Source organism: Lissotriton helveticus, chromosome 11 (assembly GCF_964261635.1).
Source record: "Lissotriton helveticus chromosome 11, aLisHel1.1, whole genome shotgun sequence".
NCBI classification, from domain to species: Eukaryota; Metazoa; Chordata; class Amphibia; order Caudata; family Salamandridae; genus Lissotriton; species Lissotriton helveticus.
The window spans coordinates 189525137-189540269 of NC_136072.1; the positions used below are offsets into that span (position 1 = coordinate 189525137).

Sequence of the window (15133 nt, forward strand, 5' to 3'; positions counted from 1 at the left end):
AGTGCCAGCTAGCTCAAAGGTCACTAGAAACGTTCTCAAATACACAAGAAGGGATTAGTTTATGACAAACCCATGACCGTGACAACTTTGTTTCCCTAAGATAAAACTGATCTTCAGAGTCGTGGAAACAATAGATAGATATTTGACTCAATCGTGCATGCTTCGTTTCACCAGAGGTGCAGAGAAAATAAAGAGACGGGCGTTTTCAATAAAAGGTATTTATTGAACAGTCTTCTTTCTCGTGCAGAAGAAATGAACTGCTACAATCTTAATACTGGCTGTAAAGTATAATGCGTACAGCAAGAAGAGTATTATAAAATAATACTGTAAAAGCATGGTATGGTTTCTAAGCCATAAAATACATACATAAATAATAAAAGCCTAAAAAGTACTCAACAGGTGCTTCTAAAATATGCCTACCCCGGTGTACCTAACCCAAGTCTAGTACGAGGGAAGAAGTAAGTGAGGTGTAGCATAAGTTTAGTATTCTTTTTGCCAAGAATCTATCCAAGATTTCTCTTAGGGTCTAATCAGCTCCGTCCCTTGGTTTAGAATGAAGGAGGTCTGGGATCTCCCTGTCTCAGGACTCGATTTCCCAACACCCCGCAAGGGCAGCTTGGAAACACTGGAGCTGGATTTCTCCGCAAGAGAAAAGACAGTCTCTCTCAGTGTGTCTGCTGGGGGGTGGGCTTCCTTCATGCTCTTGCTGCAGGAGGATGCGTCGGGCAAGTAGATAGTCGTACTGCTCCAAACCACCGTGTGTTTGCTAGGCCAAGTGTGGGCATATTTATACTTTGAAGGTGCAGCGTTTGACGTAAAGATGGACATAACGTCAAAGAGTCTCAGTTCTTTGAAAACTCTATGAGTTCTTGGACACATCAATATTCAAGCAAGGGGAAGTCCCTAACTGCTGAAGCAGAGTTTTCCAAGAAATCGTGGATTTTCGGAACTAGTGGAAGTAGCCATACCATATTTGGACTGCATGAGCTATGTCTAAATATGGTTATGATTTCTGTGCCTATATAAGGATATGGTGATTTATACCTATATAAGGGCATGAATCGGGGAAAAAAAACACTAGGGTCCTAAAAAATGCTATACAACAGTGGAGGGTAGAACCAGTGGGGACTCTGAGAAAGTGGCTCTATATATACTGGACCAAGATAATGTACAGTGTGTATAGAGTCCACCAACTCCAGAGGTATAAGAGGTTAAAGCCAGGTGTGACCTTACTCTCTAAAGTGGTAGCTTGGTCAAGCAGTAAGGCAGCTCCAGAGGACAGTGTAAAGCATTTGTTGTACACACTCAGTCAGCAACAGATTTCACACACTCAAGGACTGAACTCCAGGCCAATTGTTTTTATATCAAAATATATAGTTTTATTTTTTAGAACCAACAGGTATCAAAATATACTTTTCTCAATATTAGTGATCTCAGATTAATGCTTTGCAAGAACGTGATAAACTTTGTAAACACAATAGGTATAGGGGTTGCAGTAGGCAACAATTCTTAACACAATTTAGCATTGAGCTCAATGGGTTTTCCTATAAAAACACAGCTGATTACTTTGTAGATTACTTTGGTAGTTCCAGGACTGGATTCTAGATTCAGCCCTGGGGTCTAAGCTGAAATCAATTTAGTAAAAACGTTTTAGTTATTGCAGGTCACACTTAGAAACTTTTCAACAGAAATCTGGCAAGGTTATCCAATGGGAGGAAAATCAGGTTGCAGGTAAAGTACGATCTCGTAACTTTTGTAATCCAGTACTGGGCTCCTAGGTCCAGCACTGGGGTCTCAACTTAAAACAGGTAAGTAATTACGTTTCAGTATTTCTTATGATTTTTAAAGAATAATTTGAGTTTTCAAAAGTAGACAGAAGAAATTTCATAGAAAAGCAGACAATGGATTCCTATGGAGAAAATACAGGTTACTAGTAAACCCGGTAAGGATTACTTTTGCGGTTTAGTACTCGGCTACAAGGTACAGTTCTGGCTTCTCTCCTGATCACAGGTGAGTACTTCGGAATTCGGTTAATTTTATATGAATATTTTAAGTTTCTAGAACTCCACACTGTCAAGCCAGTCAATGTTATCCAATGGCAGGTAAGTGAGTTACCGGTTTCCAGGTGAGTACTTGACTGGTGAAGTTAGTGTTCTGGGCATAGACTCAGGGGTCCCCCAGGGTCAAGTAGGTACAGTTAATTCACCCTCAGCGGCGCAGGGGCAGCCGGGTCCAGAGGTAGTAAGGCTCAATGTTATCCAATGGGGGCAGGGGGGCCTCAGGTTGGCGGTGGGTGGCTAGCAGGCCACACGGCTGTGGGAGCTGGGCTCCTGGTCACTTGCTCAGGGCAAATGGGGAAGTAGGTTAGGGTACAGGTTGCACTGCCAGGGGCACTTAGGCGGCTGGGTGCAGGGTGCTTTTGTGCCATTGGGCGCTCAATGTTCTTCAATGAGGAACTTGAAAAGGGAACAAAGGCTGCAGGCTCGGGGACTGAGGATCTTCTGGAGCGACCAACACTTCGAGGGGTAAGTTGGGATCTTGGAAGATAGGTAGGCACCCAGAAGTTGGGGGGGCCGGGGCCACCCGGTGCAGGGGTGTCTTTTAAGGTCGGGAAATCTTACCACCTGCTGGTCGCGGTTGGAGGAGTCCTTTGTCCTGAGGCTGCAGGGGTCGTCGAGGAGGGTCTTTGGGCACTGGACTTCGGGTCCCAGTCGCCGGGGGGGACGTCCTCGTGGTCTTGGATCACTCTGGCACGGGCGGGCTCGGCGGGTGCAGAGTGGGCTGGTCCGGAGCTTCCTGGCTGGCACCAGGGGTGTTGTTGCAGCAGAGCCTCTGCTGGTGGGAGTCCGAGTCTTTAAGAGGGTCAAGGCAGGCAGGTCCTCTGGGTGTCCCAAGGTTGCTGTCCGCAGAAGTCACTAGAATAAGGCAGGAGCAGGATCGACAGGCCGGTAGGACTGGTGGGGGCCAGTTGCTGGGTACAGCAAATGGTCTGGAGAAGCGCACAGAGGCTGCATGCTTTTAAAGCTTCCCCCTGCCCATCCTGGGGAAGGAGACCTAGCACCTCGCCCAGGATGTGCATTGTTGCAGGCCCAGAAGAGCGGGGGGCTCTCCACCCAGGGGTCCAGCAACAGATCTGCTGTGTGGCAGCCTCTGCAGCCACTCAGCCCAGACGTTGATTGTGGTTAGGGTTCAGGGGGCACCTCTAAGATGCCCTCTGTGGTGCATTTCTCATTAAATCCGCCACTGGCATCACTGTGGATTTAATGTGCTGAGAAGTTTGATACCAAACTAGGGCTGGGGCCAAGTCAGTTGTTGTCGTCCTGTTAGCAGCTGCCCGCCGGGTCTTCTTGATCTTTTCTTATCGGGATCTAAGGAAGGAAGGTTCAGGGAGCCCCTAAATACTGAATTTAGGGGTGTTACAGGTAGGGCAAGGGCAGGGACCAATAGGTCCCTGTCCTGGGGTGGGTACACCCCCTAGCCTGCTCCTCTCCTGTGGGAGTGAGGCAGGAGCCTAGCTGTGATTGGGCAGGGCTCCCCATCTTCAAGATGGCCGGAGCCCGGGGTCGTGCTTCACTTAGTCTCCCCCACCTGAGGGGTGGGGTTGGCACAGGCTGGCCCACCCCCTTCCTGACATAGGTTTTCTCGCCAGTCTTCCAGCAAGAGTGGGGGTCAGGACTGGTGGGGGCCAGTTGCTGGGTACAGCAAATGGTCTGGAGAAGCGCACAGAGGCGGCATGCCTTTGAAGATTCCCCCTGCCCATCCTGGGGGTGGAGAGCTAGCACCTTGCCCAGGATGTGCATTGTTGCAGGCCCAGAAGAGCGGGATGCTCTCCACCCAGGGGTTCAGCAACAGGTCTGCTGTGTGGCAGCCTCTGCAGCTACTCAGCCCAGACGTTGATTGTGGTTAGGGTTCAGGGGGCATCTCTAAGATGCCCTCTGTGATGTATTTCTCAATAAATCCCACACTGGCATCAGTGTGGATTTAATGTGCTGAGAAGTTTGATACCAAACTTGTCAGTCTTCAGTGTAGCCATTATGGTGCTGTGGAGTTCGTAATGTCGACCTCCCAGCACCATATACTCTTAATGGCATCACTGCACTTCCAGTGCCCAGGAATGACCTTGGGTACTGTAGGGGCACAGGGCTCATACACCTGTGCCCTCACCACTGGCATAGGGCACCCAGCTAGAGGGGTGACTGATGTATGCCAGGGCAGTAGGTTTGTGGGCATGGCATGTGTGCCATGTCGACTCTTTGTTTAGTTCTGTACTTAGGCACTCAGCCTGCAATGGCAGTGTGTGCTAGGGTACATGGCCCCTAAGGGTGGCACAATAAGTGCTGCATCCCTTAAGTGTCTCCTCTGGCCACCATACCCTGGGTACCATTTACATGGGGCTGACAGGTGGCAAGAGATGCCAATTGGGTTTCAGTTTCAACACAGTTTTAGGGAAGGAACACATGCCCTGGGGACCTGGTTGGCAGGAGCCCAGGGCACACTCAGTCAAGCACATCAGCAGTCAGAAAAAAGTGGGGGCATACCAATGCAAGAAAGATGGCACTCTCACAGTCGGTACTCTTGACTTCGAAGAGTGATGTCGTGAAGCGTGTCTCCTCTTGGACCTCATGTTTTTTCGATCTCGACGTGTGCGAAGACTAAGACTTCGCCCTTTTCCTTCCTCTCTTCTCCTTTTTAGCTTTGACCATAAATAACTTGGCCTTCCGATCCTTGATAGTTTTCGGGTTCATTTTCCTACAACTTCTGCACTCCTCGACATCGTGGTCCGAGGAAAGGCACTAAAGGCAATCTTCGTGCCGGTCTGTGATGGGACATGTGCCCGCCACATTCCCTACACGGTTTAAAACCTGTTTTCCTCGAAGTAGCCATTTCCTAAAGAAACAAACGATACAAAGTTCTCTCTATGAAAATGGAGAGCCCAGAAAATCCGTTGGCGTTGACGGGGCGGAAAAAAGGGAACTGACGTCATCACGCCGACTAGGTCCTTTTGTGGCTCCGGTGACGTCACGCGATGTCGTGTGCGGAGCCAGTCCATTGTGATGTCCTCGTCGACGTGGGGGGAGCTAGGAAAGAATTTCCAGCGGAATGCTGGTGCAGGGGTTTTTCAAAAGGTGAGGAATCCACAGGCAGAAGTATCCATCAGAAATAGATACTATGTATTCAGGATCGCACTAGTTACAGTTAAGTTCCTGCGGGTCAGGTATACAGGCCCTGGGGGTTGAGGTCCGCACTTGAGGGGTCATCAAATAGCACAGACTGCACCACAAGCGCGGCTAGATGCAGCGTGCAAATGGGGCATTGAGGGCCCTGTGGAAACCGATTGAGATCCTCGGTTTAAGAATAAGGCTGCAGGCTAGACCCGGTATACTGGTTGCAGGAATCCCAAGATTGGGGAGTTAAGTTGGAAAGTGGGGGGATGCCGGGACACAGTTGGTTGGGCACTCTGAGGCCTGTGGGCTGCAGGTGCAGGGGTGCTTTTGGGCATTAGGCTTATTACCGTTTGCGGTCAGGAAGACCTTTCAGGTTGAGTCTGCAGGCATGGAGGGGAAGGTCTGGGGAGGTCGTTTAACGCTCGATCCCAAGTCTGGATCGCTGGTGTGACCTCACTGGGTCAGAGGGCCACCTGGACTCGGTCCGTGGGCGTTGGGTGCAGAGTTGAGCAATTGTTGCAAATCAGACTGGATCCAGAGTCCTTGAGTTGGTTTCTTGCTGGACAAATCCAGTGTCCTCGGGAGACAAGAGTCTCTGTTGAAGACAGCACAGGTCCTCCGAGGTTCTTAGCGGTAGCTGGCTGCAGGCCACGCCGGTTTCTTGGAGCAAGATCACCGGAGGAGACAGGTCGGTAGGGCTTATGTATGTTATGTAGTGGAGAATATAGGTGAAGGGTTATGATGTTACCTGAGCCTATATTATGGTACCTTTATGGAATAGAACAGTCAGTCGTCGTTTTTGCTGTTGCTGCTGCATAGCTCTATGGTACTTCGTAGGTCTTCTAATCTGAGGAACAAGGTTCAGGGGAGCCCTTAAATACTAAATTTAAGGGTGTTACAGAGGTCGGGGGCAGTAGCCAATGGCTACTGTCCCCTAGGGTGACTACACCCTTTGGGTGCCCTCTCCCTGTGGGGAAGAGGGGCACAACCCTGTTCCTATTAACCTAATTCTCCAAAGCAAGATGGAGAATTTTCAAGAGAGGGGTTCACCTCCGCTCCTGGCGACTCTAGGGGGTGCCAGGGTGAGGTGGAAGGAGTAGTTTCTGTCCTGTAACACCAGTTCTGTAGTAGGGGTATCTCTGTTATAGTCATAATCTAGTGAATAGTCCCGCCCATGTGCGTGGACCCCGGAGCAATCAAAAATAATCTTAGTGTCAAAAAATGCAGAAATGCTTAGACACTTAAGAGAGAATTTAAAGACAGATAATGCAGCCTAAAAAGGCTACACTGTCCAGTACTTCAACTAGAAATTCCACCATAAAATCCACAAAACAGCAAAAGCCTGTACAGATTTCCATTGCTTTAACAGCAAACTCCCTCAGGAATGATAGAGAGAAGAACCTGGACAGACAAGCCCCATAGGCTGCCATTATGTGGCTCAGAACAGGATACTGTGCCTTTAAGAGAATCTTCCAGAACCTTCTCCCAGTATCCCAGAATGCATAGCAGGTCCAACTTACTTTCAGTTCTTTTTGAAGGCTTAACACGCCAGACCTGTAGCATTCCTTAAAGAAATATGTCTCTCTCCACCGGGGAGGACGCTTATGACTATAACAGAGATACCCCTACTACAGAACTGGAGTTACAGGACAGAAACTACTCCTTCTGTAGTAGGGGATCTCTGTGTATAGTCATAATCTAGTGAATAGAATGGCAAGCCCATCCCCACACCAAAGCGGCGGTGGAGAAAAGAGAATCAACACCACTATTTTGCGAACAGATTTCGCAGTGAAGCCTGTCCAACCTGAGCATCTGTCCTAGCATCAGTGTCCAGGCAGTAATGCTTAGCAAAGGTATGAACCGACTTCCAAGTGGCCGCCTTGCAGATTTCTGCAATTGGAACATCACGGAGCAATGCTGTCGTGGCAGCCTTGCCCCTGGTGGAATGAGCCTTAGGCTTACCTCCTAAGGTCTTATTAGCTTTTTGGTAACACAGCTGTATGCAGGACACAATCCACCTAGAGATGGACTGCTTAGAGGTCGCAAGACCCGTCCTGACCGATCCATAATTGATGAACAATTGGTCTGACCTACGAATATCACTGGTTTTATCCAGATAAAATTTCAGGACCCTCCTAACATCCAGGGAATGCAAAGACCTTTCCGCTGGAGATGAAGGATTCTGAAAGAACGTAGGTAAAGTTATAGTCTGGTTGATATGAAAATCAGAAATAACCTTGGGAAGAAACTTAGGGTGAGTACGCATAACAACCTTAGCAGCATGAAATACAGTATAAGGTTCTTGGCAACACAACGCCTGAATTCCACTCACCCTGCGGGCCGATGTAATGGCCACGAGGAACGCCGCCTTCCAGGACAGGTGCTGCAACGAAGCCTTATGAATAGGTTCAAAAGGCTCCTTCATCAACCTGGACAGCACCACATTCAAGTCCCATGAAGGCAAAGGAAGCCTGACAGGAGGGAATACTTTCTTCAAGCCTTCCAGAAAATCTTTGATCACAGGGATCTGAAAGAAGGAAGTCTGTGAAGGGCATTTCCTGTAGGCAGTCAAAGCAGCCAGATGAACCTTAATGGAATGAACATTAAGGCCAGACTGCGCCAGATGCAGTAGATATGGAAGGATGACATCCTCCTTGCATGTCGTAGGGTCATAGTTCATGGACTTGCACCAGATGCAAAACCTCTTCCACTTGTAAGCATAAGAAGTCCTAGTGGAAGGTCGCTCAGCCTCCTTCAGTATGTCCATACAATCCTCTGGGAGATTCAGATGGCCATATTGCACTATTTCAGGAGCCATGCCGCCAAACTCAAAGACGAGAGGTTGGGGTGCACCATCCGCCCCCCGAACTTCGTGAGAAGGTCCGGCCTGCACGGCAGCTTCATGTGAGGAAGGAGAGACCGGTGAAGCAGGTCCGTTAACCACCACTGTCTGGGCCATTCCGGGGCAATCAGTATCATCACAGCTTGATGAGAACCGTCGGAATCAGGGGAATGGGTGGAAAAGCGTACAGAAAGCTGTTCGACCAGTCGATCCATAACGCGTTCCCCAGCGTCCCTGGCTGGTAGTACCTGGAGGCGAAGTCTAGGCATTTGCTGTTTTCGGCGGTGGCGAACAGATCTACGTCTGGAGTTCCCCACCTTGCGAAGACTTCTCCTAGTACTTCGTTGTTTATGACCCATTCGTGGTTTTCCTGAATCAGTCTGCTCAGTTCGTCTGCCTGAACATTCTGCACACCTGGCAGATGGGTGGCCGTTATCGACAGTCCTCGGGCCAGAAGCCAGTGCCAGATCGCCTGCACCTCCTGTGACAGAGTGCGGTATCTCGAGCCCCCCTGCCTGTTGAGGTAATACATCGTTGTCGTGTTGTCTGTCTGTACAAGCAGAGAGTTGGTCTGAAAGGACGGATGAAAGGCCTTCAGTGCCAAGTGAACAGCTCTGAGTTCCAGGAAATTGATGTGGTACATGGACTCCGTCGGGGACCACGTCCCTTGAATCTGTAGGTCTTCGGAGTGCGCTCCCCAGCCCTGGAGAGAAGCATCCGTCACGATAGTCTGAGTGGGAATGTCCTTGTGAAAGGGAACCCCTTTGAGGAGATTCTCCGCTGAACACCACCACTTCAGAGACTGAAGAGCATGTAGAGACAGTCGTATCTTGTCGTCCCAAGATCCTCTCCTCTGGTCCCACTGATCCTCCAAGCACTCCTGCAGCGGTCTCATGTGCAGCCGCGCATGTGGCGTCAGGAAGATACAAGAGGCCATCGATCCCAGTAGAGAAGACACCGTCCTCACTGTAGTAGATGGAGTGGACATCAGAGCCCGAGCCTTCCGAAGGAGTGATAACCGTCGCTCCTCCGAAGGAGACACGCTTGCGGACAGCGTATTGATGGAGGCTCCCAAGTACTGAATGCACTGGACCGGAGTCGGAACCGACTTGGACATGTTGATGTGCAACCCCAGCTTGTTCAGCAGAACGCACGTCATCCGGAAGTGTGCTTGAGCTCCCGAGAAGGAGGAGGCCTTGATCAACCAATCGTCCAGGTACGGGTAGACAAACACCTTGTTCTTCCTCAGGTGTGCCGCTACCACTGCCATGCACTTCGAGAACGTTCTGGGCGCAGACTTCAGCCCGAACGGAAGTACCGTGTACTGATAATGATTGGTGCTGACTTGAAATCGCAGGAACTTCCTGTGTTTGTGTGCAATGGGCACATGGAAGTATGCATCCTGTAGGTCGATGGCGCAAAGCCAGTCCCCCTGTTGCAGCTGAGGATAAATCTGATGCAACGACAGCATGCGAAACTTTTCTCTGCGAATCCACTTGTTTGCCTGCCTCAAGTCCAGAATGGGCCTGAACTCGTTCTTGTCCTTCTTGCGAACCAGAAAGAACCGGGAGTACAGACCTCTCCCTCTTTGAGACAGAGGTACATCTTCTATCGCCCTTTTCCTTAACAGGATGTCTGCCTCCGCCTGGAGCTCGCTCAGTTGATACTGCGAGCTGACCGGCGGAATCGATGGAGGAGGGCTGATGAACCGAAGACTGTATCCATTGCAAACAATATTCAGCACCCACTTGTCCTGAGTAATTTTTCTCCACTCTGCCAGAAAAAATTGAACGCTTCCCCCCACCGGAGCGGGTAACGGACGAAAGGGAAGTAACCGCTCAGGGTCGAGACCCAGCCGGGCCCTTGTTCGCGGTAGAGGACTGTTGTCCACCTCTACCCCTCTGACGTTTCTGGAAGGGTCTTCTGTATTGCTGCTGTTGTTGCTGCTGTGCCCAGAAGACTGTCCCCTTCCTCTACCCTGCGACCCGAACCGTCGTTGGAACTGGCGGTAGGGTTTCTTTTCTTTGGGCTTCTCCAAGCCCACGGCCGTCAGGGTTTCAGCCCGCGGGACAAGGTCCGCAAACTGTTCCATGGAGTCCCACAGCGCACGGTCGTACCGCCCCAGCAACGCCGAGTCGCTGGAGGCCTTCATCGTCGTGGAAGACGTCCCACACGCCTTCCGTCCAGCTGAATCAATCCAGCGGCTCTCCTTATCCGGAGGCACAGTGGAGGACGGGGAGGTAGCATGTAGTTTCCTAGCCGCCGTCACAATCACCGAATCAGGCACTGGGTCCATCCGTAAGAAGGCTGGGTCCGACTCTGGCGCCCTGTACTTCTTGATAAGCCGGGAGGGAGCGGCTTTCACCACCGCCGGTGTAAGAAAGAGCTGTTCAGCAGGCTCAACCAGTCCTGGCACCAAAGGCAGTAGGGGGCGAGACAGGTGCTTCTAGTGCAAAGTCTCGAAGATCACAGAAGGCGTAGGGGCCGTCACCTTGATCCCCAACTTCGCCACCCCCCTCAGGAGAACCTCCTGGAAAGTGCCAATGTCATCTATCGGAGACACCCTCGTCTCCGGTGAATCCGACAATGTAGGTGAATATGAACGGGTCCTAGAGGTCGAACGGGACCTGGACCTATGCCTCCTATGGCGATGTCTGGATCTAGAGGAGGATCCGTGTCTACTCCTAGATCTGTCCCTCTTCCCTGAGTGCGACCTCGATCTCCTGGGTCTGGGACGCTCCGCCGGCTTCCCCGGGACGGACGTCTTGGGCTTAGGAGGAACCTTCGACTTAGGAGTCTTCTTCGGAGGTGTCGGAAGTCTGGGTATTGACACCGATCTCGGTGGAACCGGAGGAGGAGCACCAGGCACAGGGGCCTGTGGTCCTGACGGAATAGCAGGTAGAGGAGGCAATGGAGGAGGGGTTGGAGCCCTCGGAGGAGGAGGACCTCTAGGCAAAGGAGGAGGTGGTGTAATAGTCTTCTTCGGGGTATACACCTCTGAGTACACCGTTCCCGGCGACCCACCATCCTTTCCTGACTGAGGGGAGCCCCCCACAGTCCTCGGCCTGTCCTTACGACCACCTGACGTCGAAGACCGGTGTCCAGACGTCGAACGTGGGCCCCTCGACGTCGAGCGGCCCTTCGGCGTCAACCGTTTCACACGCCTCGGCGTCGACCGGCTTCTATGCCTCGACGTCGATCCTGACCAGATGGACGATCCTCTATACCTAGACGGCGAGCGCTTACGCCTCGACGGCGACCTCGATCGCCTCGACGTCAACTTCTTCTGCGCCGGAAACCTCTTCCGCCTCGACGGCGACCTTGTGCGCTTCGACGGCGGCCTCGACGACGAGGATCCCCTCTACGACGACGATGTCCTTGCCCTTGACGGCGAACGGCGGTGTCGCCTAGACGGCGAGCGCCGACGCCGGGTCCTTCGACGCCGAAGAAATCGACACTGGGTTCGACGGCGGCCTGTGTAAGTCCCTCGACATCGACGGGCGACGTTTTCTCGACCCAGAGCCCTGGGGAGACCGGGAACTGGCCGTGGACCTTCCTCTCGACGTCGTGGTCAGTGCAACCGACCCAGACGGAGACAATGGACGTTTGCTGGACTTCCTACCCCTGGGGAGCCCCCCAGAGGCCTCAGCATGGGCAGTAGAAGCCCCTCCAGACCCACCTTGAGCCTTCAGTCTTCTCTCAAGGCCCTGAAGCCTGATCTTCCTCCTGTCCTTCAGGGTCCTGCCAGAGAAGCCTTTACAGATCTCACACTCCTCTGGGATGTGGGAAAAGGGAAGGCAGAGGATACACACCTCATGGGGATCTGACTTGGCTTTCTTCCTGGAGCACTCCGGGCATTTGTCAAATAATGCAGGCATTATGGACAACAAAAGGGTGCAGCAAACCAAGAAGAAAGTCACCAGAGTACTTTAAAAGTATACAAAATCGAATTTAGTGAAAAAACACCAACAAAACCCTTGAAAAGGGAGAGCTCAATGCTCCAGGGTCCTGCTTGCAGGAGACGGAAAAAAGAACTGAAAGTAAGTTGGACCTGCTATGCATTCTGGGATACTGGGAGAAGGTTCTGGAAGATTCTCTTAAAGGCACAGTATCCTGTTCTGAGCCACATAATGGCAGCCTATGGGGCTTGTCTGTCCAGGTTCTTCTCTATCATTCCTGAGGGAGTTTGCTGTTAAAGCAATGGAAATCTGTACAGGCTTTTGCTGTTTTGTGGATTTTATGGTGGAATTTCTAGTGTAAGTACTGGACAGTGTAGCCTTTTTAGGCTGCATTATCTGTCTTTAAATTCTCTCTTAAGTGCCTATGCATTTCTGCATTTTTTGACACTAAGAGATTATTTTTGATTGCTCCGGGGTCCACGCACATGGACGGGACTATTCACTAGATTATGACTATACACAGAGATCCCCTACTACAGAAACAGATTTCCTAATTTTCCCGCCTGTTCTGCTGCCAAAAAGTTAGGACAGGGGGCGGGCAATCTCCACTAGTTGGAGCTGCCCAATTCAGCATAACACAAGGTGAGAGCCTATGAGGCTCCCTGCAAAGTGTTACTGTTCCTGCTAGAAGTGAGCAGCACCTCCATCCAGAGCAAGCTTTGTTTCTGACCTCCGAGAGCACAAAGGCTTGCACCCCATGAGGTCAAAATCCTGCCAGGTGGTGGCGGGCTGGCAGGGACCAGTCAGCCAATACACTAGATGCCTGTTTTTCAGGGGCCATTTTTAAGATGCTGAGTGCATGTTATAATACACCCGTCACTGGCATCCGCGTGGGTTTATTACGCTGAGAAGTTGGATTCCAAACTTCAGTCTTCAGTAAAGCCAACATGGAGCTGTGGAGTTTGTGTTAAACTACATGCCCATGCACTGTGCCAATTGTGGAAACAAAGGTACAGTTTAGTAACAGGACAATTAAAAACTATCCAATGTTCCCAACCAGCCTACGCCATTACTCATGTCTGAACTGCTAAATGTTGTTATAAGTTGAAATAGAACCTTAAGCACAGTAACATGTTTTTTTACATATAAATATTAAACACAAAGATCATTGTTTAAAACTTTATTACAGACCTGCTCTTCTGAAATCTCAACCATTACTGAAGACCCCATTCTTCCTTTCATAATTTTTCCTCCTCCTCCAGTCATTGTGCCTAGTGAAAGTAGAAGCAAAGGTATTACAAAAAGTGAATGAAGACACTTTAACTAGAAAAACAAATATGAGACTGAAAGCCATAATAAGTGTTTGCCTGTCCAATGTACACAAGATCATATTCTCCATGAGGATCAACACATCAAGCCAACCAAAATCCTATTTAACAAGGTATTTTAGCTCAGAAAAGAATTAGAATAGGCAGCAGAAACGCTAATAAGCCTCACCTGTGACAAAAGGGCAGAATCCCATTGGCTTCGCCAACGCTCGTTTTTGTTTGCAATAGTTAAAGGGGAAAAAATAGTGTAAGCTGACCTGTGGTACAGGCGCACACAAGGATGGCCATATGGGAACGTGTTTTTCATACAGCATAACATCGTTTCAAGAAGGCCACTATATGCACAATGGCTTACACCTAATTTAAAGATGGTCACCTGTTGCTATATTGACAGTGGATGGAGTGCTTGGGGACAAGTAAGCTTGGCAAGGGCACTCTGGGCAAGCAGGATTGGAAAAGAACAAAAACAATGAACAGGCAGGGAAGAGGGATCAGGAAAAGCAAAAACAAAGTGGAGAACTAGAACCATAAAGTGCAGCCTGTCGGACCAGAGTCCCCATGCCTAACCCAAGAGGAAGACAAACTTTTAAGCATGAATGTACTATTACTGCAGCTAGAGAACACACATGCAATCTGATGCAGACATTCAATTCACCGGCCCAAGACTGTCTAAATGTAATCATTCACATTAAACGTGTCTTGCCACAATCCCAGATATATTTGGTCATTGCAGATGACGTTCTTCCTGCATGTAGAACTCAAACCCGATGACAGGGGGCCTAGAAGGGACATGGTCAGTCTAATCAGCACAATGGTCAGTTCCCTTAACCAAATGGACATCTTCAGCCAGACTGACAGCGATCTGCCAGTAGACTCCTGCAGTGCATGATGTCTAACTAAATGAGCTGGAAGAAATTAGTTCCTAACTGTAACGAATAGTTTTCTTACCTGTCGGTGTAGTTTTGCAGCTTGAAGATCTTTCTGGATTCACTATGCTGTGCATTATTCCGCGGTCTTGTGGTTGGGTCCGGATTCGTAGTCTTTTCTTTGTTTTTTTTTTTTTTTTTCTTTGCCCAGGTGGGCGTCGGCGTCACACCCCCTTTGGGTGTATTTCCGGTGACGTCGGCATGCTTCCTGCGGAAGCTCCCACTCTTGGGCGCCATCTTCGGGTTCTTTTTTTCCGTGTTTCTTTCGTTTCCGAAGTAATGGCAATGTTCATCTTAGTTTGTATTTACCGCTTTGTACTTTCAAAGTCTATTCTTTAGTTAACCACCTCTTCTCTCTCCAGCCTCATCTTTCTGGCGGAGGTGGGTGGGTTCGCTAGTGAATCCAGAAAGATCTTCAAGCTGCAAAACTACACCGACAGGTAAGAAAACTATTCGTTTTGCAGCGTGAATCTTTCTGGATTCACTATGCTGTGCATAGATTTTGTAGCGGTTTCTCATCTCTGTGGCGGCTGGGTGGAAGATGAGCGTTGGGTGTTGAATATGTGCCGTAGCACCTTCTGTCCCACTTGAGCTTCCTTGTTCATTTGTATGTCCACACAGTAGTGCTTCGTGAACGTGTGCACCGAAGCCCATGTTGCCGCCAGGCATATGTCCTCTATGGGTGTGTTAGCCAGGAAGGCTATTGTAGCGCCCTTCTTCCTGGTGGAGTGGGCACGCGTCCCCTCAGCCAGTTCCTGTCCTGCCCGTTTGTGGCAGAGTTGGATTGTTTGTGCGATCCATCGTGCAATGGTCCTTTTGGTCACTGCTTTGCCCATGAAGCTGTTTGCGAAGGACACAAAAAACTGTTTCGTTTTCCTGTGCCCCTTTGTCCTTTCAATGTAGTGCATGACTGCCCTTCTGGCGTCCAGGGTGTGCAGAGCTCTCTCTGCGCTGGTTGTGGGTTTTTGTAAAA

General features: G+C 50.1%; 1 protein-coding gene across 2 annotated transcripts in view; it reads right to left on the reverse strand.

The window, feature by feature from the left end:
• The window catches only part of SMC4 (structural maintenance of chromosomes 4), a 630932-nt gene that overhangs the window by 280011 nt on the left and 335788 nt on the right, over positions 1-15133 (reverse strand). For both annotated transcript variants that reach the window (XM_078666858.1, XM_078666857.1), the window contains one exon: positions 13098-13177. In XM_078666858.1, coding sequence (XP_078522984.1) covers positions 13098-13177 — 80 coding nt within the window. The remainder of the gene's footprint in view (positions 1-13097; positions 13178-15133) is intronic.